Source organism: Gymnogyps californianus, chromosome Z, assembly GCF_018139145.2.
Source record: "Gymnogyps californianus isolate 813 chromosome Z, ASM1813914v2, whole genome shotgun sequence".
NCBI classification, from domain to species: domain Eukaryota; kingdom Metazoa; phylum Chordata; class Aves; order Accipitriformes; family Cathartidae; genus Gymnogyps; species Gymnogyps californianus.
This window is the reverse complement of record NC_059500.1, coordinates 73,220,312-73,241,814: the sequence shown is the minus strand read 5'-3', so window position 1 is coordinate 73,241,814 and position 21,503 is coordinate 73,220,312. Positions and strand designations below refer to the sequence as shown.

Sequence of the window (21,503 nt, the reverse complement as noted above, 5' to 3'; positions counted from 1 at the left end):
GTGCTCCTCACGTGCCGGGGACAGAGCAGAGGGCTGGTGGCTGCTCCACGAGGTGCAGAGCTGGGAAGCCTTCAGTCCCTGAAGGATGGAAATGAAGGGGGAGGCTTGAGCTCTGAGGTGAGGTATCAACGAAGCTAGGTGTCGGTGTGTAAGCACAGCGGGTCTTTGTCACATAGTGGAGCTCTGCCCACAGCGTGGGAACAGGAAAGCCTGTTATGGCAAGATGGAAAAGATTCTTGTACTCTGAAAGAAAAGTAAATTTAGAACATGGGGGTGGAAAATGAAAATTGAAGAGGAACCATTGCAGTTAATTGTTGCTGAACTGTCATAGGCAAGAGCTATGTCCCTTGCCTGGGGAGCAGGCAGTGATGCAACTGATAGTTAGTTGCAGAAAAGTGGATGTCAAGTGAGAGCTCAAGGTTTTTTATGCCAAGCTTACCTTTTTAGGTTCTGTTGGGAAGGAAGGCTTCAAAGGAGTTTGCAGTACTACCCCCTCAGTTGAGGCGAAGGAGGAGGAGGTCGGTTGTCTTGGTCTGCCTGTGCCCCATCTCCATTTGCCATCTGACAGTGTTTTGTTTGACTCCTAATGCTGAGACCTGAGCAAATCCTATCTTAAATCCACAAGTGCAGAGGCATTTACAGCCACTTCGTGGATTCTTGGTGGGTGTGTGGGGAGCGTGGCCTGCCTTTGTGTGTGGTTAACTTTTCCCAGAAACAAGAACCTTAACAGCTGATCTTTCCAAAATTGGCCAGAGTTAAGGCAGCACCTTGATACCATGGGATCTGAAGACACCTCTCTGTCACCTGAGGATGTAAGGTGTTAAGGAGAGGCCTCTCTTGCTTTTTTGTTTTGTCACTAGGATGTCGACCTGGATTTTCTAGCTAAGATGACCAATGGCTTTTCGGGGGCTGACCTGACAGAAATTTGCCAGCGTGCCTGCAAACTGGCCATCCGCGAGTCCATCGAGAGTGAGATCAGGCGAGAACGCGAGAGGCAGACCAACCCTTCCGCCATGGTGAGTGGGGCACTCTGAGCTTTCCCTGCTCACGTGCGTGAGGTGCGACGCGTTCCACTCTGTAATCCTGGGATGGGGACGAGTGGGCTCTCGCACAGAGCGCGGAGCTGGAGCACTTTGTTCTCATCTCGTGGGAGGCTGAGGCCCTCAGGGTCAGCGTTGCTCAGAAGGCCCCTGCTGCAGCCCTGACTCACGGTCTGCCGCAGCGTCCCTCTCCAGTCCCTGCCTTGGCAGGTGTTGGAGCCTCCTGGCCTGGAGGGAGGCTGTGGGCAGCCGTCGGGCCGCAGAGCTCGGGCACGCAGCTCACCTGGGCCCTCTGTCCTGCTGCAGGAGGTGGAGGAGGACGACCCGGTTCCCGAGATACGCAGGGATCATTTTGAGGAGGCCATGCGCTTTGCTCGCCGCTCTGTCAGTGACAACGACATCAGGAAATACGAGATGTTTGCACAGACTCTACAGCAGAGCCGTGGGTTTGGCAGCTTCAGGTAACCGTGGGGGAGCGGCGGGAGGGCAGCGTGGCTCAGCGGCCCCAGAGCAGAGCACCGGGGCAGCTTTCTGCTGGGTTGTGGGTAACAAAACCCTCTTCCACTGTGCTTTCCCATTCTCCCCAGTGTGTACAGCAGCCAGTACACAACGTGGCGGGTGCAGGCTGTGCTGCAGGTCGGTTGTAGCTGCTCTGTTAGCGCTCCTGAAGTCCATCAACCCTTTTTCCTTTAACACAAGCGACAGCCGGCAGCTGTGCGAGCCTTTTGTGTGACCTGCCCTAAGGCTTCATCCCATTTCTCCTGCCTGTCCTACTTGGCACCGGGGTGTTGGCATGGAGGGAGGGGATGGTGCGGAGCTGTGAGGAGGCTTTTGAACAGCATCTCTTCTCTCCCCTCCTGCACCGCTGCACGCAGGTTCCCGTCAGGTAACCAGGGCGGCGCCGGTCCGAGCCAAGGCACAGGAGGCGGCAGCGGGGGCAACGTGTACAGTGAAGACAATGATGATGATCTCTACGGTTAACTCGCTGTCCTCGGTGGACCAAACTCCAAATCAGGCCACGTTGTACAAGGAAAAATCCGATGTTCAATGGACTCTTGGCTTCTTCATTCCTCAGTCAGACCGGTGTAGCTGCACGTCAGACTTTGTACAGGGAATGTTTTCTGCAAACACAAATCCAGACCGTTGTTCAGTTGGGAGGCAGACAGTGAATTAACAAGGAGGGGAACTGACTTAATTTCTGAGAAATTTCTGTTCTAGTTTATGTGGCAGAATCAGCAGCTTTAGCAAAGGGTACAACGCTAGCCTGTATAAAAAAAGAAAAAAACACAAAAATAATAAAAAAATTAATAAAAATCCCACAAAACTCTAGCAGGCCCTGGCCGTTCCTTTGTGTGGTGCTGGCACTGTCTGTAAACCTGTGTCTCGGGTGCAGTCCGAGCACTCCTCGCTCTGGTGGAGTCCATCTGTACATGCGCTTCCCTGCTGCGTGCGGGGTTGCTCTTCATTCTTAACACCTCTTAGCTCACGTTAACAGAAGAAGTTGGTTTGGCAGTGTGTCTCCCCTGCCCTGGCTTGGCAGGAAGCACCGAGTAAGAGAGCCTGGCAGCAGGTGTCTGGTGTTGCTTCTCTGACGCTGGCCATCAGCTGTCAGATCTGCTGCTTGGGCTCCTCTGCAGCAAAGGACTTCTCCAGCGATCCCTTGTCTTGTCCGCCCTGCCCGAGGGCAGGCACGAGAGGCCGCTTGGCTGGTCTCTGGGCGTAGTGGTGCAGCGTGACACCGCTGTGGTTAGGGAAGAGCGGAGCTTCAGCGCATTTCACGCGTCCCCGTGGGTTTCTGAAGACGGTCTGGGTTCTCGGGTGCCAGCTGGCCCCGTGTTGTGCCCCAAGCTCAGTCGTTGGGTTCTGATCATGGTGGTTCTTCCCTTCCACTTCTTCTGCCTCGCTGCCTTGCTCCTTGGTTTATTTTCTCTTCTCTGAACTGAAAAATACAGTACTGCTCTATTTCCTTGCGTTTTCTGTGAGAGAAGCCCTGGGTCTGGTCCCATCACGCACACCGGCAGGGGGTGGGAGGCTGGACAGGGCCCACCCTGAGCCCAAGGGGCGAGCCTGTTCGGGGCAGCGGCCGCAGGACGCGCAGAGCGGCCGTGTGCTGCCGGCTTTTATGGGGGCTGCAGGAACTGAGGGTTTCTGCAGAGAGGGCTAAATGCAGATGGTGTGGCAGAAGCTTGCCCCAGGCCTTTGGGGCTGAGCCAGGCAGAGAGGGCACCCTGCAGTGGGAGTTTCTGCCCCAAAGCCTGGCAGATCTTGGAGGGCTCCATCAAACCAGCTAGATTTAAAGGGAGAGGGGAGTCTCAAAATGGGAGGAGGATGGGACTGTCCATGAGAGGGGGCTTGTGCCTAGCAGTGGGGAGAAACGCACTGGAATTGGGAACGCTGTGTTTAAATAGCACAACCTCCTGCTGGGGTAGGAGGCCACATAGGCCCCCGGGGAGGGTGGGCAGCCCAGGTGCTCTGTCCTACTTCGGAGCTCTCTGCCAGCACCGCTACTGCCCTGTCCTCATGCCACCTCTGTTAGAGAAAACGCTGCCGCTCGCTCCTGCGGGGACGCTGGCCATCGCCGCCTCCTGTGGCAGCGGGGTTGAGGATGGGAGGGCTGGTGCCTCCCCTGCCCCACACCTGCCATTTTTTGGGTTAACTGGCACCTGGAAACTTTGACTCCAGGGCTGCTTCCCTGCCTGCACTTCTCCCCGCTGCTCTGCAGGGACACAGATGCTGGCTTTGCTTTCCCGTCCTGCTGCTTCACCAGTGCAACCCCAGAAAGAGAGAGCTCCAGCCAGCGGGGGAACCAGGAACCAGCTGCTTTCAGCCACCTGGGAAGGGGGAAGGGGCTGCTCTGCACCCCTGCCAAGAGCTCTCCAGGACTCTCCCCAAAGCTCCCCTCAGCTCTGGCAGGGGGTGGGTTTCTTCCTCCCTGCCAGTTTGGGACCATCACCACCCAGCAAGTGCTGGGGGAAGATCCATCCCGGCATCTCTTGTCTGCTGTGGAGGCTGGGGCAAGCAGGGCATGGGATGGTGGGGTGCGTGTCCCTGCTCCTGACAGCCCAAGTCTTCCCTGCTTCCCACTGGGAAAATGGAAATGAAGGGAAAGCTGGGAATTTCAGCCATCTCCGTGCTGACAAAAATGGGGGCGGTGGTGGACCTGGGTTTTTTGGGGGTGGTGGGGTGGGGGTTTTTTTGAGATAAGAACAGTTTAATAACTAAAGTAAAATAACATATCCTACTAACTAATAATAATAATATAATTGTCATGAAAAGGAAAAAAAAAAAGGAGAAATAAAACCCAAGAAAAGACAAGTGATGCACAATGCAATTGCTCACCACCCACTGACCGATGCCCCAGCAGCGATCTGCCCCTCCCGGCCAACTGCCCCCCATTTATATACTGGGCATGACGTTCTATGGTATGGAATATCCCTTTGGCTGGTTCGGGTCAGCTGTCCTGGCCATGCTCCCTCCCCAGCTTCTTGCACACCTGCTTGCTGGCAGAGCACGGGAAACTGAAAATCCTTGACTTACTTAAGACAGGCGCTACTTAGCAACAACAAAAACATCAGCGTGTTATCAACATTATTCTCACACTAAATCCAAAACACAGCACTGTACCAGCTACTAAGAAGAAAATTAACTCCATCCCAGCCAAAACCAGGACGTGCTTCTCCTAATTGCAAATGCTAATTAAATCCAGCAGGAGGGCTGGAAAACCTCATCTTTCTTCCCTGCCACCTGTGGGACATGGGTCCTGGTGGGGACAGCACCCATGTGATCTCTGAGGGCATCTGCCCCTGCCCCGGCGCAGTGTAAACCTGCTGGGGGGCTGAGGGTGTCCCCCAAATTAGCACCTGCAGCAGCCGGGGAGCTTGGCTGGGCCCCTGCACCCTCATGAACCCCCAGCAGCCCCAGGAGAGCAGCTGGCACCGGGGACTGCATTTGGCCCCAGCCCATGCCCCTTTCCAGGGGCCACCCCCCAGCAGAGACCCCTGGCTGGGGCTTGCCCTGGATGGTGCGGGATTAGTGAGGGGGGCAGCTGAGGGCAGCCCTTTCATTGCCACCATAGTCGACATCTCCCTGTGCCCCCCTGGGGTTCCCCATGTGGCCCCAGAGCCACGTCGTTCCCCCCCCCGCCACAGCCCTACAGCCGGGCCCCACAGGGACCGTGCGACCTCATAGGGGCCGCAGCCCAGCCACGGTGGGTGCAGGATGGGGGACCCCTCCCCAGCCAAGGTGTTGGGGTTAGAGGCTGGTCCCTGACCCAAGGGGTTGGGGCCCTCCTGCAGCACCCCAAACCCCTCCGGGCCCAGCAGGCGCTCCTGCCAGCAGAGGGCAGGCAGTGGCCATGCTCAGCGGGTCCCCTGTCCCACTCCGGGCCGGGCACAGATGCACTATGGGCATCTCTGGCCCCTGGGCATCCCTGGCCCCAAGGACATCCCCTCCCCTTGGGCACTGCCTGGCCCGCGTGCATCCATACCCTCCCCATGGCTACCCCCGCCCCAAGGGCATCCCCCTGCCACGGGCATCCCTCCTCCACGGGTGTCCCCTGCTCCATGGATGTGCCCTCCCTATTGACATCCACTGCCCCATGGGCAGCCCTTCCCCACAGGTGTTCCTGCTCCAAGGGCTTCCTCTCCCCATGGCCATCCCCTGCCCCATGGGCATCCCCAGCAGCACTGTCAGCCCCCATGGCCAGGGGGGCTGTGCTGGCTCCGGCTCTCAGTCTGCCCGGCCCATTCTCTGCTTGCAGCCCTGTCTGCTGTGTGGGCTTCTGGGCTAGGTTTTTGTGGGGTGATTTCATGGCCTGGGAGGGGGCAGTGAGCCATGGCCCCCCTTTGAGGTTTGGTAGCCTCTGCCCAGTCCCTTCCCGAGGCACAACACCCATGGTTTCTTTATCATTGCCTGTCATTGGTGTGCTGCTCCAGCTGCCTGTCATTGGTGTGCTGCTCCTGCTGGGAGCTTATGGGCAAACTTTTCTTGATTCAGCAGGACTTTTCCTGGGTGCATCTTGTGCCACTGCCTCTTGGCCTGCCACAGGGTCCCGCCAAGAAGAGCTGGGCACTGGTGTCTCTCCAGCCCCCCCCGGGCAGCCAGCAAGGACCCCCCTTTGCCGACCTGTCCCCAGCTGCAGCACCCCACTGCCTGTGTCAGCCATGTTCCGGGAGCCCCAAGGGGACACAGAGCCCCTGACTGGTACTCCCTCCTCCCGATCCCTGACAATGTGGTTAGCAGAGCTAACGCCATTTTATGAGGCGAGCAGCCATTCTCTGTGACCGAGCGGGTCACGTATTTATTCCCATCCCCTCATTATCAGGCCTTGAAGGTCCTGTGCACCAAGTAGACAAACCAAACAGATTTCTTCTTCCCCTCCCTACCGGCCTCAAGGTTCCTGGGCGCCAGGCCGGTTACTCCCTTCCTTACCGGCCTTGAAGGTCCCAGGCACCGGCCAGCCCCGTGGTGGGGATGATGCCAGCACAGAGCCCCGTCCCCACTGCCTGCATGAGCGCAGCCCAGCATCTCCCATCACAACACACTCTGAGGAAGCATTTTTTTTAAATACTTTATTTCTGCTTTTCAAATACTTTATTTCTTTTTTTCTCTCAATACTGACATTACAAAAAAAAAAAAGAAAAAAGGAAAAAAAAACCCACTATAAAACATTCAGGTCTCATTGAAACAGAGAAAAACAAAGCAGCTGGCATTTGCGCGCTGGCCTGTCTTCTCGCTCGTGGTGTCCACCAGGTTTCTCTACATCAAATTCCACAGGGACCAGTGGAGGGAACCGGTGGTGTTCCCTCGCCGGCCAAACCGGGCAATTAATTAAGCAGCGTCTAACAGGTCTTCTCGCTCTGTATGATACACTGTACAGCTGTACACCCAGCCCCTACGGACACCCTGCGCTCACCCCCCTGCCTCAAAGGACCCCCTGTTTCAAGTCTGTGATTTCTCTTTTAAAAAAAGATTCCCAGGATGGGGGGAATATTTTGGCAGGGGTTTTCTCGGTGGTGCTGCAGTGGAAGAGGATCCATACAAAGCCAGGTTGAACGCGCCTCCTGCTCCGTAGGAGCCCTTTCCCGGGAAAAAAAACTGGCACGAGGCAGAGTGGGCCGAGAAAGGTAAGAAATATAAAAATTCTCCTGATGGAAATCCAAAGGTTTTAAAAAAATACAGCATTTGAAAATGAAGCCACCAAGCAGACTGCCTCATGCGCCTCCCAGCTCCACCCTGACACCCAGAAATATCTCCTGAATGAATCATCCCTGTAGAAAAATATATACACGCACCTTTCTCTTATTAAAATCCATAAGGTTGACCTCAAACGCTAGTGAAACCCACAGCTCTGCTCACGGTTGGCTCTGCTTTTGCACCCAGACTTGTGCTACACACCCTGCCTGCCCCTGCCGGGGGTTTGATGTTCACGTGGCTGAACCATCCCCCCCACCCCCCACAAAAAAAGTCAGGGTGCACCACGCCAGGAACCCCAAAACGGGCAGAGAAAAATCCTTACGGAGTTTATCTAACGAGCTCTCTATATAAGTATTTAGAAAAAAAAGCAGCAATGCAAACTCAACACATCTGAACAAGAAAGCTCCACCCTGGGCTTTCTCCCCTCCTGCTGGCTGGGGCTCTGTGGGCAGCAGATGCAGGCAGGTGCTGCCCGCAGGCACCGGGGAACAGCCCCAGGCAGGGGTGGGAGGTTGGACAGGGATATCCCCACATGCTCCGTCATTTGGCACAGCCGAGGCTCGGCTGTAGGCTTGGCACAGGAGAGCAGACCACGGTCGGACTCAGTACCGTGGTCCCAGGTGAGAAACAGTCTGGCTACGGGGGGGTGGGGGTGGGGGGGGCCACCGCGGGCGGGAGCGATCGGCACCGCGGTACAGCCGGGACCCCAAACAGCAGCAAGTGTCAAAGAAGGGAAGAGAAAAACTAACGGCGGGGACGCCAGATCCCGCGGAGTCCTATTTACACTGCGCCGGACCCCGATAAGTCCAGCCTCTCGTGGGAAAAGTGGCCTGAAAAGCAGGCGACATAAAAAACCCACAACGCGATGCACCTCCCCGGGCAAAGAGCCCACACCCCTCGCTTGTGCGAGGTGGAAAAGCCAGACCTCTGGGGAAAAAATAAAAAGTTTGGCAGCCGGGAGAGCTGTGACGGGCAGGAGCCTCCCTGCTGCTGGAGTAGAAAACAGGCCAAGAAGGATGGATGGGGAGAGGGATGGATGGGGAGAGGGATGGATGGGGAGAGGGATGGATGGGGGAGGGATGGATGGGGGAGGGATGGGGGGGGGGGTTGGGAAGGAAAGTGGTGTGAGGGGGTTGTTTTTTGCATTTGAAAGTGCTGTGGCACCTCTGCTCCGTGCAGGCCGGGTGCTGCGGCACTTGTGTTTGGAGTATTGCTGCTTGGAGGAGAGTCCCTGGCCTCTAGGAGCACGGGAGGTGCTGCTTGAGGATCTGTCTCGTCTGGGGAGCTATTCTGTCTGGGAAGCGGATTTTGAACTCCACGATCAAGTCTCCTCGCTGGCTGGGGGCCTTGGGGAAGGGCAGCCCCTCCCCGCGCAGTCTCTTCACTGTCCCCGGCTTGATGATGTCGTTGCAGGGAAGCGGGATCACCCGCCCGTCGATGGTGGGAATGTTCACGGTGCAGCCGCACAAGGCCTGGGGGGACAAGAGGGGACACGCCGTCAGACGGGGCTGACACCCCAAAGCATCCCGACGGCCACACCCCGTCCCCCCACCGGCTGCTCCCCGGGTTAAACTGCCTAGCTCCGTTTGGATGATGCCCAAGAGCATCGGTTGATGCTCACCAGTGCAAGCCCAGGTCTCTGCTGGTGCCAGCACAGTCTAACCACCAGGAACTGGCTGCAGGAGCCATGCTGGAGAGGGGTGCCCCAGGCGAGGGGTGCCCCAGGAGAGGGGTGCCCCAGCCTCATGGGGGGAAGGACCCCCCTCCCCACCTCCTGGGCTCCCCAGGAGGCACCACCAGCAAGCGCCCGGCCACTTGCAGCAACAGGACAGGCTAAATTTAGCCCCTTCCCAGCCTCGCCGCCCAGCCTCAGGCAGCCGAAAATCCAGCTGAGATCATCGGATGCTGCCGCGATTCATCAGCTGTCACCCTTCAGAGCCCGGCAGCTCTGCCCGGCGCTGGGGGTTATCTATAGCACAGCTCGCGTCCCGTCCCCCCCCCACCAACAGCCCCCAAAAGGTTACACCGGCGTGGGACGGCGGTGTGGCCGCGGCACAGCACCGAGCTTTCCTAGAAGCCGGGGTCCTGGGGGGCTGGTCCCCGTCGCCAGTCCCCGTTGCAAAGCCAAGAGCTGGTTTCCTGGGTGCCAGCCTGTTGTACCCCAGCCCCCGGCAGCAGCCGGGGCGGTGGGTGCCGCGGCAGCCGCAAGCCGGCCTGCATTAGCGAGCCACGTGACACGGGAATGCAGCAAGAAAATCCTTGTGTCCTTAAATAACTCAGACAGCTCTGGCGTACACGTGGGCAGGATTGTCTCCAGGCTTTCGGCAAGGGCTGAGGGAGAGGACTGCGGAGCGATGCTTCTGGAAGAGGGGGGGGGTTTGCCGGGGGTACAGCCTCGAGCTTCCAGGTGGGGGGCTGATGCAGGTTCACCCCTCCAAGCTGGGTCCTGGGGGTCCCAGCCTCCCCAAAAAACCCTGCAAAGGGAGGGGAGGGGATGCAATTGCTGTTTCTGGGGTAGATGGAGGGATGTTCTGCATTCCCCTCCCCAGCAAAGGCCTCCAGTGACAGAGCAGCAACACGCACCAGGAGAAACATCTCTTCTTCTCATGCTGGCCACTGGTTCAGGGCCGATGGCCACAGCTTCTGCGACTGAGCCAGGGCTTTGCACCAGGGCGATCGCTGAGGGACCGGTGCCGGAGCCGGCTGGGGGGCTCTGGTGAGTGGAGAACAGGAGAGGTGGGGCCGTCTCCTTACACAGCTCATCTGCACAGGGTCTCCTCGTGGGAAGGGTGTTCTCCAGGGATGAGCTTTTCTGGCTGCAGGAGGACGCCCATCGCCAGCTCCATGCGAGCAGCGGGTGCTTGGCTGGATCTCCGTCAGGTTGGGGGGGAACCAAAGGACGATCTCCCCCATCAACGCATTTCTGCCCTGCGCTCGCCCAAGGATGCCGGAGCTCTCCTGCTCGCTGGTGCCCACTGCCATGCCCCGTGGAGGGCTGCACAGGTCCATGTGTGCCGGGGAAAGGACATCTCCAGCCACAAAATGGGAAGAAGAACAGGAACTCCCTACGGGAGCACGTGGATGGGGCAAACGGAGGGATGCGAGCAGGAGCAGGTGGTAACAGCGAAGGCAGACAGGATCTTAATGTTTCCTTCCTAGAGCCAAGATACAAGAATCAGAGGCGATCGTTCCTCTGCCGTATGTCCCTGTTTTTCATTCTTCTTGCTCAACTTCGCTGGCATTTGGGAAACCGGTTGCTGAAGTAACACCAGTAACCGCGGGAGCTGCCCCGCATCCTAGAAAGAGGCTCAGTTTATCCCTAGAGATGAAATCACCCTGGTTTTGATAGCTGAGCGCTGTGCTGTGAGAGCAGAGCTTTATCTAGGTCAGCGTTAGGTCCTCCTCCGCTCGCAGCAAAGCCGCCGGGGGGGACGTCACCACCGGTCGCGTCTCAGCCGGGCGCTGACGCGCGGATGCTTCGAGGAAGGTGACGCCAGGTAAAGGATGCAAAGCGGGTGGCTGGCGAGGGCAGGCGTTAGGCAGGCAGCCGGGTGGGCACAAGCCCCTGCCACCAGCGCTGCCTGAAGATCTGCCTCCCGGGAGAGGCAGCTGCCGGCGGAGCGGTGTCACTCCTCCCTCCCTCGGCCTCCCACTGCGACGCGTGCCTGTAATTTTAGGAAGGGACACTTCCCCGCAGCCCACGATTCCCTGGGGAAGCCCTCATACACCTCTGGCTTCTGCAGCAGCTGGGTGGCAACCAACCCGCACAGCCCCGGCCGGGGGGACGTGGCACCCAGCAGGGCTGGGACTTGAGGGCTGGGAGGGCATTGCCTCCCTGGGTTGCTCTCCAGAGGGGTCTGTGGGATGGAGGAAGAGGAAGAGGCTCTCCTGAGTGACCCCAGCCCGAGCACCAGGTTGTTTGCTCCCCATGGCAGCAGGGTGCTGGCGAGGGGTCTCCAGCACAGCCATGAGTGGGGTCACAGCACCCACCGCCTGCCAGCTCTGCCTGCTGGCACTGTGCTGCGCTGCTCTCGTGGCAGCGGAAGAGACTACAGCTCAGGCTAAAAAAGGCAGACTTACAAGGAGGAAGGGTGCAAGGACAGCGCCCAAGGCTATGGCCGTAGGCTCAGGATCACATACTGAGGTGGTGGCATATGGAGCTGGGGAGCTCCCGGCACCTGCTCGTGCTCCAGAGCGCTTAAGGTACTTCTTCTCATGGAAGATAAAAGCAGCAGAGTATCACCCTGCCCTGGCAAGCAGCGGGCTGGGGATGGCAGCCAGGCCGGCAGCTCCCCGAGGATATCCAGCACATTGGGTTTGCGGTGGGGGAGGACAGAGACCAGAAATTCCAGCTCAAAGAGAGGAGCAATTTGCCCGGACCACCAATTTTCCACTTTGTGACTGCCTCGTGCAAACCAAACGCCGGCACGCACGCCTTGCTCATGGAGATCACAGGCGCCCAGCACCAGCACTTCTGGTGCAATAGCACGTGGAGCCGGAGTAGGTTTCTCCGCTTGCTGTTCAAAGGGCAACTCCAGGCAAGAGTCCCTCCAGCCTGAGCAGTGCATGAACCTGGGCTAACGTTGTCTGGACATCAGCACAGCCAGCTTGGGGTTAATTTTACAGATAGAGGAATGCACAGAAGGAAACATCTGAGATATGGCATGCATGGCTCCATAAATAAGGCAGTCTCTCCCAAGTATTTCTGGAGCGGCCAGGGGAGCCAGGCACCGCAGGAATAAACCTCTGCACTTTGCAGTGCGAAGGAAATTCGGCTCCTGCATCTGCAGGCTAACTTGAGCTGAGTTTGCTCCAAGAGCACCCAGCTCCGCCTGACCCACGTCGCGGCTCCTTGCCCCCAGTACACCTGGTCACAGCCCCAGCTGGGACGCAGAGCCATCGCAAAGCTCTCCCGACTCGCTGGCACACTAACAAGCTCACATTTCCCCACCTCAGGTCTGGCCCATTGAGCTTATTTCTATTAAACCCATTTGAGAACATAAATCTGTCTTCAGGAAAAAAAAAAAATCAGCTCATTAAGAAGACAGACAGCGTCTACAGTCTGAAAGGAACAGCAAATGGCAGCTGCCAAAAACGTCAATGTTAAATGCAGCTGCCAGCTGGGATTTATTAAAAAGTAGTTATACAGCAGCGGTGGCGAACGGCACATCTTGTACTGGGGTAATCTCCTCTTCCTCTCCCACCTTTGCGCAGCTTGCTGGCTCTGATGCATCCAGCCCCACTGTGACCTCCAGGACTGCCAGCCTGGATGCGCTGGGTTTTGCTCACTGCCTGAATATTTTGTTTATTTGGTTCTGTATCTAGGAAAGCCGGAACCAAGGAAAACAGCTAAAGCATTGCTCAGGAGGGCGAGGTACCACTTTTCTCCACATCACCCTGCTCTCTGTCCGTGGGGAGAGGCACCCGGCGCTATCCCAGACAGTAACTAAGCCACAGCAGGCTCAGCTACAAGAAAAGCACGGACCAGACTCATGCCAGCCAACTTGGGTTTTCCCTTGCTCCTACGGAGGATCTGGGCTCTCTTCCACATTTGAATACCCTATGCTAAAACAGAAGGACAAGACATATGGGGAAGGGAGAAAATGGATAAATACCACCGGCATTGGCTCAAGAAGCAAGGTGCGCTCAGCAGGGACCGCAGCACCCGTGTCCTACACCCGGCACGGAGGCTGAGCACCTCCAACACCAAGCACGAGTTGGCCTCTGTAGCTCCTCTCTGCAGAGGTCTTGGCTCGTGTCTCTTGCGACCTACCTGGTCCTTCCTCATCGGCGCAGGAGGAGGACTGAGTCCCGTCTTGGCCCCATGTGCCATGACCCAGCGCCACCTCCCACCCCGTGGGATTTCCCACCAATACCCACCTCTTTAAGACTGATGTTTGCCGTGTAGACCACGTTCGTCCCATCCCTCTTGAAGTGCGAGTGAGGCTTGTCCTTGAGGATGAAGATGATGTCGGCAGGGATGTTGTCTGGGGTGGCGTCCCCTTCTTTGGGGAACGTGATTTTGGTTCCTTCCTTCCAACCCCGTTTGATGACAATGTTTAGGATCTTGTCCTCAGTCCGCATGGTCCGGCCATCAGCGTTGAGCCTTCTGCGTGTGATCTTCATCCTCTTGGTGGAGCCGTGGTAGATCTCTTCCAGGGACACCTTGAGCTCATGGATGATCGGCGGGTCTTGGACCCTCCTCCGTGTGTGCAGGGACTCCTGGTGCCGCCGATGAACCCCGTTAATGCCGTTGAAGCCAAACCGGCCGAAGGCCCCGAAAGGGTCATCATCATCATCGATATCCATGTCTTCCTGGTCGAAGCCATTGAACATCCGGGAGCGGCTGCTAGCGAAGAAGATGTCGAAAGGGTTGGAGCCTCCGAAGAAGGATGCGAAGGTGGCATGGGGGTCTCCATGGAAGGTGTAGTGGAAAGTGTTCCCTGAGCCACCTGAAGGGCCACATCCAGTTTTGAGACCTGGAAGAGAAGGGGAAGACGAGACGTGGATGCTCCCCGCCGGTGGACGCCGTGCTGGGACCACACTTTCCAGGCTGGAGCATGGTCTCTGCTGGCTCCAGGCAGCCCTTCCAGCATCTCCTGTGGGTGGAGGTCACCCCCTCCAGCCCAGCCATCTGCGAAGAGCGTGGGCCAGGAAGGCACCACCTCAGCCCATGACACACAGTCCTGCCGCTACACCCAGCAAGCTTAAAATCTCTTCAGGTTTTGTCCCTGCTACCCCTACTGAAGTGCTTCTTGGTTCTCTCCACCCCATTCACGGCCTTTTCATTTAAAGCATTTCCTGACCAGCCCATCTCCATTTTTGCCCATGGGCAGGCTCCCTTCTGCCCAAATAGCCCTGTCTCTTAGGCTGCACCGACATCCGCAGTCCAGGAGCATCATGTCCTGCAGGTGAGAACAGGCTTTGAGCTCAGCAAGCGACCACTGCTCCGGGTGGCAGAGCAGGTGGAGGTCAGCAGACCTCCAGGTCGGCACACAGCTCCCTGCACACAGACTGTACAAAATGCCAAGTAAGCTCAGGGTTTGGATCTTTTGGCAACCACCCCATGGGAAACTCCCCTCCCAGGTCCTAGGCTGAGCCTTACGTCGCCCCAAAGTCCCAAGCAGCCGAGGCACACGACAAGTGCCCCCCCGCAAAGAGGTCACACACGCTCTGCAAGGCTATTTTTGACCAGGCGGGGCAGGAAGGGTTAAGCCAAGCCTAGCTCAAGGACTATTTTCAGGGCACGCTGATGACTATTTCTGACAGCCTGTCCCTTGTGCCAGCCCCCTGCAGCGAGAGACAGGAGGGGGACAAGCACAGAGCAGGCAAGTTTGGGGGTCTTTTCTGATGATGAAGTTAATATTCTTGGTGGGTCGGGGGCTTTCACTTCACCTTGCCCACCACAGCCTGTGGGACCCAAAAGCCCTCGAAATGCCGATCCCCAAGACATGTTGCTCCAAAAACCGGCATCTGATGGGAAACTAAAGGTGTGGGGGCCATGGACCGTGACTGGTTCCACACCGATGGGGCAAGGAGGGGGATGTTCTTCCCTCCCTCCTTAACTCGCTCTTATTTTAGATGTCTTCAGGTGATGGGGATTTTGCCAAATCCCTGGCGAGCCCCTGTCCCTAACAGACTGTACAGCCAGGAGGTTTCACCTTTAATCCTGTGACGCCAGCCGGAGCTGGGTCCGATTTCAGCGCTGCCTCCGGGGAAAGGCTGGTTTCCCACTAGAGACAGTCTCTTCTCGTTTTACAGGGTGGCAAATCACTGTGCCTGGTGCATCCATCATAGCCCTGACATAACTAACGGGTCGCGAATTAACCCACCGCTGGTTAATTCTGCCGGTGGCTCATTCGGGGATGCACCTGCCCGCTGGCCCCGCGAGAGGGGCTGCCTCTTCCACCCAGCAGCCTGTTCCTGCCAGACCTCCGGCTCTTTTAAGCACCCAAGTCCTGGGCTGATTAATGCAGATGCTATTCAGCCCTCTCCTCGAATGGGGTTGTGCTCTTCCATCTTCGACTAATAAGGCCGCCTGCGGTGGAGTGGCTCTCCTCCTCCTCCTCCTCCGTGCCAACCACCAGACAACAGCAGCCGCTTGGTTTCAAAACAAGGACCTATTACTTAAATTGGGAAAAGCTTTGAATCCTCTAGGTCAGCCTGTACTGGGGAGGACAGCGGGACCAGTGCCCAAATGCGGGGGAAACGCAGGCAAAAGCAATACTTCTCCACTGGGAAATTTAGGTCAATTACAGGGTTGCTAATGAATTGCCCCAGGTATGACCCAGGAGGTGAGCTCCTTCCACTTCCATCGTCTCAGCCGGCTGCTGGGGTTTTGGGGCAGAGGGCAGGGAGAGCCCAGCCATCCCAGGAGGAGGCTGGCGGGTTGGAAAAGCGGAGCAAGCCCAGGGAGGAGCGGGATGAGGGGTGATTTCTGGCACCCCGCGGAGCCTTCACTCTCCCTGATTCTGAGGCTACCAGCCCCGTTTTGGGGGCAGGCACGAACCAGAGGGAACACCTCTGTGTGAAAACGCTCCCTCGCCTGTAAAAACCGATTTGGACCCTGCACCCCTGCCTCCGAGCGGGCCGTGCTCGTCCCCTTACCTTCCTCCCCGTACTGGTCGTAAACGGCTCGTTTCTTGGGGTCGCTCAGGACGTCGTAAGCCTCCGCAATCTCCTTGAACTTCTCCTCGGCATTGGGGTCTTTATTCTTATCGGGTGATACTTCAGGGCCATTTTCCGATAGGCTCTCTTGATTTCATCCTCGTTGGCAGCGGTCTGGATGCCCAAAATCTTGTAATAGTCCTTCCCCATGACGGCGACGCTGCCGGGAGCCGAGTACTTATTCCTGAAAGCAGAAAGACAGCTCTCCGTAAGGCGAATACCGCACCGGGGCAGCCGGGGACAGGACCGGCACGCACTTATCACGGAGCCGATGCTCCCCGCGTTGCACTGGCCAGCAGCACCGGAGCCAGCTCAAGTCCACGCTTCCCACTGGAGGTCAGAGCCCCGGTGCCAGGATGTGGCCCGGCTCCGGTTTTACTCCCCGAGCCCCACGGTGGGGACGGGGAGACTCATCTCTGAGGCTGACAGGGAAAGGGAGAGCCTGAGCCAGGTCACGGCGTTATTATAGGAGCCACACCACCGCTAACGTCAGGCCAGGACCGTGTCCCCGTCCCGTCCCGTCCCCGCTGAGCCAGGAGGGCTGAGTTATGTCTAAATGTAGCCGCCGGCCCGTGTCCGTCCCCCCCTCGGTTCTCTCCCAGCCGGGGACCTGGGACTCAAGTCGGGGTGATGACAGCAGGTTTTTGGAGGCTGAAAGCAGCGGCAGGGACCGTGCTGCCGCCTTCACCTTAAAGGAACTTCAAACATTTTGTTCCTGAAAGCAATTGCCATTCAGCTGGAGATAAGCGCCTCCGGCTGTCAGAGCCGTAATTTGTATTTAGCGAAGAGAGAACGAAGCCGTTAGACAGAAACATCTTGTGATGGTGGGAGGGCTTTTTTATTTTTTTGTTTTAAAAAAACCAACCACTTTCTAGCCTGACTTGCACTCCCTGAGAGCCTTCAACTGCATCTCGCAGTAAGCCAGAAACCCAGAAACCCAGGGCTCGCTGCCTCCATCGTGCGGGGCCGAGGCCGGGCCATGCCTTACTAAGGCATGGAAAACCCGGTGGCCGTAATTCATCTCCCAGTCACGCCGCTGGAGTTGCAGAGACCCAGGGAGCAGCCGGAGGAGATGAGAAGGCAGCTCCTCCGGGCAGAGGCTGAGCAAGCCCCACGCTCCTACGAGGACACTTCCCGCGGCTTCTCCGACCTTCTGTTATCCGACAGCAAACTCCCGACCCCCCGCCCCGAGCCTGGCCTGGCCCCCCCCACCTCACACAGCGCAGCTCAGTGCTCGCTGCTGGCCCTGCTCTTCTCCAGGCGTTGCCCCAGCAGACCCGCTGCTCCCTGCTACGCCCTCCTGCTCTCGTCCTGCTCCCTGCTACAGTCCAGGGTTCACCCCATCCTCGCTCCAAGCACCCCTGGGCAGCCCCAGCCGGTCGAGCCCCTCCAGCAGACAGATTTCTGCGCGGGGTGTGAGCCTTGGCCCTTTCCTTCACCGTCATACAAGTTACCAGATGTTCTCCCCCATCCTTACTCTATCCATAAGCTCCCGGTGGAGGTCACACAGGGACCTCCCAACCACAGCAGATGAGGGTGGCTGGGCCTCCCCGAGGTGCATGCCCACGGCGCTGCACTGAGCGTCTGGCATCCATTCCAAGCATCCAAGGCTTGCCTTGGGTCATGCCTCAGGCAACAACCCCTCTACAGCTGGCTAGCTGCTTCAGGGGCTTGGAAATTGGCCCCATACTTCGCCGCCTCGGTCCAAACCACCAACTTCTGCCCTTTTTTGCCCCAGCCGCGGAGCAGGTACTTTGCTGTAGGTGGGGAGGGGGGCAAGGCACCCAAGGCACGGACCTCTGAAGGACACGGTGAGGGGAGATGGGGGCACCCGCAGATGCGTGCGGCAGCCCGGGGGGTGCAGAAGAGGTGGGAGAAGGTCCCTGGGGGCGTAAAGAGCATCCGACAGCGTCTCCCGCGGCAGCTCCTGGATGCCAGCACTTTTCTGTACCCGCTCCTGCGCGCAGAGCTGCCGGCGGCACCCAGCCACGCAGGCGCTGGGGATGCTCTGCCCCCTGCCCACCTCTGCCTCCCCATCTGCCCTCCCCGCAGGGCCGGGGGGCTGTGGGACACGCTGGGTGAGCAACAGGTGGGGGGGGTCTGAGAGGTAACCTGCCAATCCCCCCCCCTCCCGCCAAAGGTCACCCCAACGCCTCCCTTCCCCACGGCAGCCTCCGGTGCGAGGCAGGGGCTCCCTGCGACCAGCACCAGGACCTGGACCGGGATTTGGCCCATCTGGATGATGCCAACCCTCCCGCAGTGAGGGCAAGCCAGGCAGCGCTGAAGACAACCCCGTCGCACCCGGCTTGAGAGACACGGAGGTGGCAAACCTTCGATTCCCCCCCCCGCCAAGGACCACCGCACTCGGCTCCGACCCCGCGCAGCTCAATCTGACGGCACCACCAGGACCCCCTCGCCTGGCCAAAACCCCACAGCGCTTCCCACGAAAATACATCCCATCCCGGCAAAACGCTGTCGCCCCCACAAGATCTCTGGTCTCTACCCGCCGAGGGGTCTTTGGCCGGGGTAGGGATGCCCCCCCGGAGATGCTCTCCTGGCTGGGGACCCCTTTGTCCGTCTGGGATCGCAGAGGGGGTAATTTCTCTGCCGAAACGCATCCCCGCGCCGTGGTTTACCGTGCTGGCGAGGACCGGCCGCTGCGGGTGACCCGGTGGGTTAAGGCACGCTCCGGAGGCGACCGCTCACATGCGAGATGATGGTAAAACACGACTCTGTGCCCGCAGAGCCTCCCTCCTTCCCTCCCACCTCCCGGGATCAGCTGCGCCTTGCCACCGCTCCTCTCCCCCTTCTGCTCAGTCATCCTCTCCTGCCTTCCCATTTAACCCCTTCGGGAGCGGGGGGGGGGGGGGGGGGAGCCGGGGAAGGCGCCGCAGGGCGGGTTTCAGGCGGGTTTCAGGCGGGTTTCAGGCGAGCAAAGCCATTCCTGCATCGCCCTCCCAACCCGGATGCCTTTGGACAAGCCACGGCCACCCGGCCTCGGAGAAAACCACAAGCATCCCCCGGCCCCGCCGAGCCAGCCCAGCCTCCACCCTCCTCCTGCAGCCACACCAAAAAAAAAATCAAATCTTTGTTCCGGCCCCGCACATGACATCAGCCTGTGCAACCGCTGGATGAGCGCGCCAGCGGAATAGTGATCGTTTGACATAATCCCTCCGCTCGGCAGTCATCTAAGGGAACAAACGCACCCTGGCCGCGGCAGCGGGGAGATTGGTTTTTGCCATCGCGGGGTGCAAGGTCACCGCGGGACGCCGGGGACGGGCACCGATGGTTTAACGAGGACACAAGGTCAAGAGGCGGAAACCCACTTACCGAAACTTTACGAACACATTCAGAGTCCAAGCCGTCATTTTTAAAGGCTCTAGTTTTATTTTAAACATCGCGGTTGTCCGCAGGCGCCGGCAGGTGCCCTCTGCCCGGCCGGGAGGCACCGGAGGGTGGCAGGGGGACGGCCGAGAGAAAGGTGCCGGCTCATGCCGGGGATGCCGCCGCCACCAAGGGATGCTCTGGTAGGAAGCTTCCCCCTCCAGCTCCTCCGGCGCACCGAAAAGGCAGCTCCTCGCCAGCCCGGCGGCTGTGGTCGGCTCTGACCTCCGCTCCCAAGAGGGCTCCGAAAGGGCTTCGGCGGCGGGCGAGCGGGCATCGACACGGTGCTGCCGGGGAGCTGCCGTCCTTTGTGCGCTTCCCAGCCGTGTGCGGGGGGACCCCTCAATGGAGCCGCTTGCCGAGACGTAATTTTCCTTTAATTGGTTTCCTGACGCTTTCTCGCTAAGCCGCTGGATTAAGACACTTCTCCGTCAGCTCTGGCATCCTCCCTCCCCGCTGCCGCAAGGCGCCCGGCCGCCCCGTTACCACCATCACGTCCCCCGCGCAGCCCCCGCCGAGGAGCAGGGAGCGCAGCCAGGAGCCCCCCGGCATCCCCAGAAACGACTCTGCTGACGCCCAGGGCTGTGCACCCGCCAGGCGAATCGGGGAGGGAGAAAAGTAGGGCGGCAGTGATGTGGAAAAAAAAGTCACGTTAACCCATTTGCACCTCCCCAGCGTTCCCCTTCGGATGTGCCGGGGGTCCCTGTATCCCCCTCGCCGGGCACCGGCACCGGTCCCCCAGCAGAAGGGGTCCGACCGCCGCGCTCCCACCCAGCGGCTGGGGCTCCCCCGCCGCAGCCGGGCACCGGGACGGTGCCTCCTCCGAGCCCGGCGGTGCAAAACCTACTTCTGAGAAGTCACCTTCAGGCGCGCCAAGGAAATCCAATGCCACCGCGTCCCCCACCCTGGTCTGTCACCGTCACTCGCGGGCCACTGAGAGCATCCTCTCCGGATGCCCCACACCGAAATCGGGCAGCCGTACCGGGACATCACCGGGCGGCTCCTGCATCCCACCCTCGGCGAGCGAAACGCCGGCAGGTGACAGCCCCCAGCCCGCTGCATCCCCAGGGGCTGGGGTCCGGCGGCTCGCCGGGCACCGAGCGCCGGGGTGGGTGAGCCGAGGGTTGGCGGGGTGGGTGCCGGGATGGGTGCGTACCTCTCGGCGCGGCTCCAGAAGAGCAGGATGGCCGGCATGGCAGCGTATCCCGGGTTCGGTCAGGGAGCCGGAGGGGATCTTGGCGTGCCGGGGCAAGCAGAGCCACCCGTGCCGTGCCGGCTGCAGCCGCAGGCAACCAGGCAGCAATGTCATGACTACCCGCAATGAATCATCCCCTCCCCGGCCCCCACACGCACCGCCCGCCTCCCCCTCCCCACCGACAGCCCCACTGGGGTGCCAGCACCTGCGTGGGGACGGGGTTAACCCTCCCCTCGCTGCCTCTGCCGGCACGGCCCCCGCTGCCAGCCCCGCCGGCTGCTGCCTCCCGCGTGGGGACGGGTCAAGACCCCCTCAATGTCTCCCCATATCGGGTCCCCCATTTCCATGCCTGTGGGTGCTGCCTCCTACGTGGGGACAGGGTCAAGCCCCCCCCTCCAGCGTCTCCCCACGTCGGATCCCCTCTTTCCAGCCCCACTGGGGTGCTCACAGCGGTGTGGGGATGGGATCAAGCCCTCCTTGCTGCCTCCCCGTGTAGGGTCCCCCCTTTCCAGCCCCACCGGGGTGCTCAGACTGGTGTGGGGATGGGCTAAACCCCCCCGCCACTGCACCCCCCCCGCCCGTGCCCCTGCCCAGCCCTGCTGGGGGGCTAAGACCTGTGTGGGGATGGGGTTAAGCTTCCCCACACCCCCACAGGCAGTGCCCCATTTAGGGGTGCCCCATTTAGGGGCTCAGTGAGGAGCTGTCACCTGCACAGGGAGGGGTTCACCCCCCCCCCCCCCGCTGTGCCCCACTGCACGACCCCACGGGGGTGCCGGCCCCTGCCTGGGGTGACCCCTTTTCACCCCTCCAGCCCCACTGGGACCCACTGTCTGCCCCAAGGGGAAAGCGGGTTAACCCTTTCCTCCCCGCTGCCAGCTCACACAGGGGACACCGTCACCTCGATTGGGGACAGGGGTTAACCCCTTCCTTGCTGGCCCCTCCGGGTCGGAGGTAACATTCCTGTTATCTGGGGGGGCGTACCGATTTTCTCACCACCCAGTTCAGCCCACTGGATACACTGG

The 21,503-nt window shown here is 59.5% G+C and overlaps 2 protein-coding genes across 2 annotated transcripts in view; one reads left to right on the top strand and one right to left on the bottom strand.

Annotated features, from left to right (window-relative positions):
* VCP (valosin containing protein) overlaps positions 1 to 2,369 on the top strand; it is a 29,704-nt gene extending 27,335 nt beyond the window's left edge. The window contains exons 15-17 of the mRNA XM_050912590.1: positions 861 to 1,016; positions 1,347 to 1,501; positions 1,916 to 2,369. Coding sequence (XP_050768547.1) covers positions 861 to 1,016; positions 1,347 to 1,501; positions 1,916 to 2,021 — 417 coding nt within the window. The 3' untranslated portion in view covers positions 2,022 to 2,369. The remainder of the gene's footprint in view (positions 1 to 860; positions 1,017 to 1,346; positions 1,502 to 1,915) is intronic.
* A 5,981-nt stretch (positions 2,370 to 8,350) lies between these two features.
* On the bottom strand, positions 8,351 to 20,499 carry DNAJB5 (DnaJ heat shock protein family (Hsp40) member B5). Its single transcript, XM_050912989.1, is given in 5 exon segments — positions 8,351 to 8,707; positions 13,116 to 13,714; positions 15,843 to 15,953; positions 15,956 to 16,086; positions 20,443 to 20,499. Coding segments are annotated over 5 exon segments (1,113 nt in total). The 5' UTR covers positions 20,481 to 20,499; the 3' UTR covers positions 8,351 to 8,473.
* Positions 20,500 to 21,503: the final 1,004 nt, after the last annotated feature.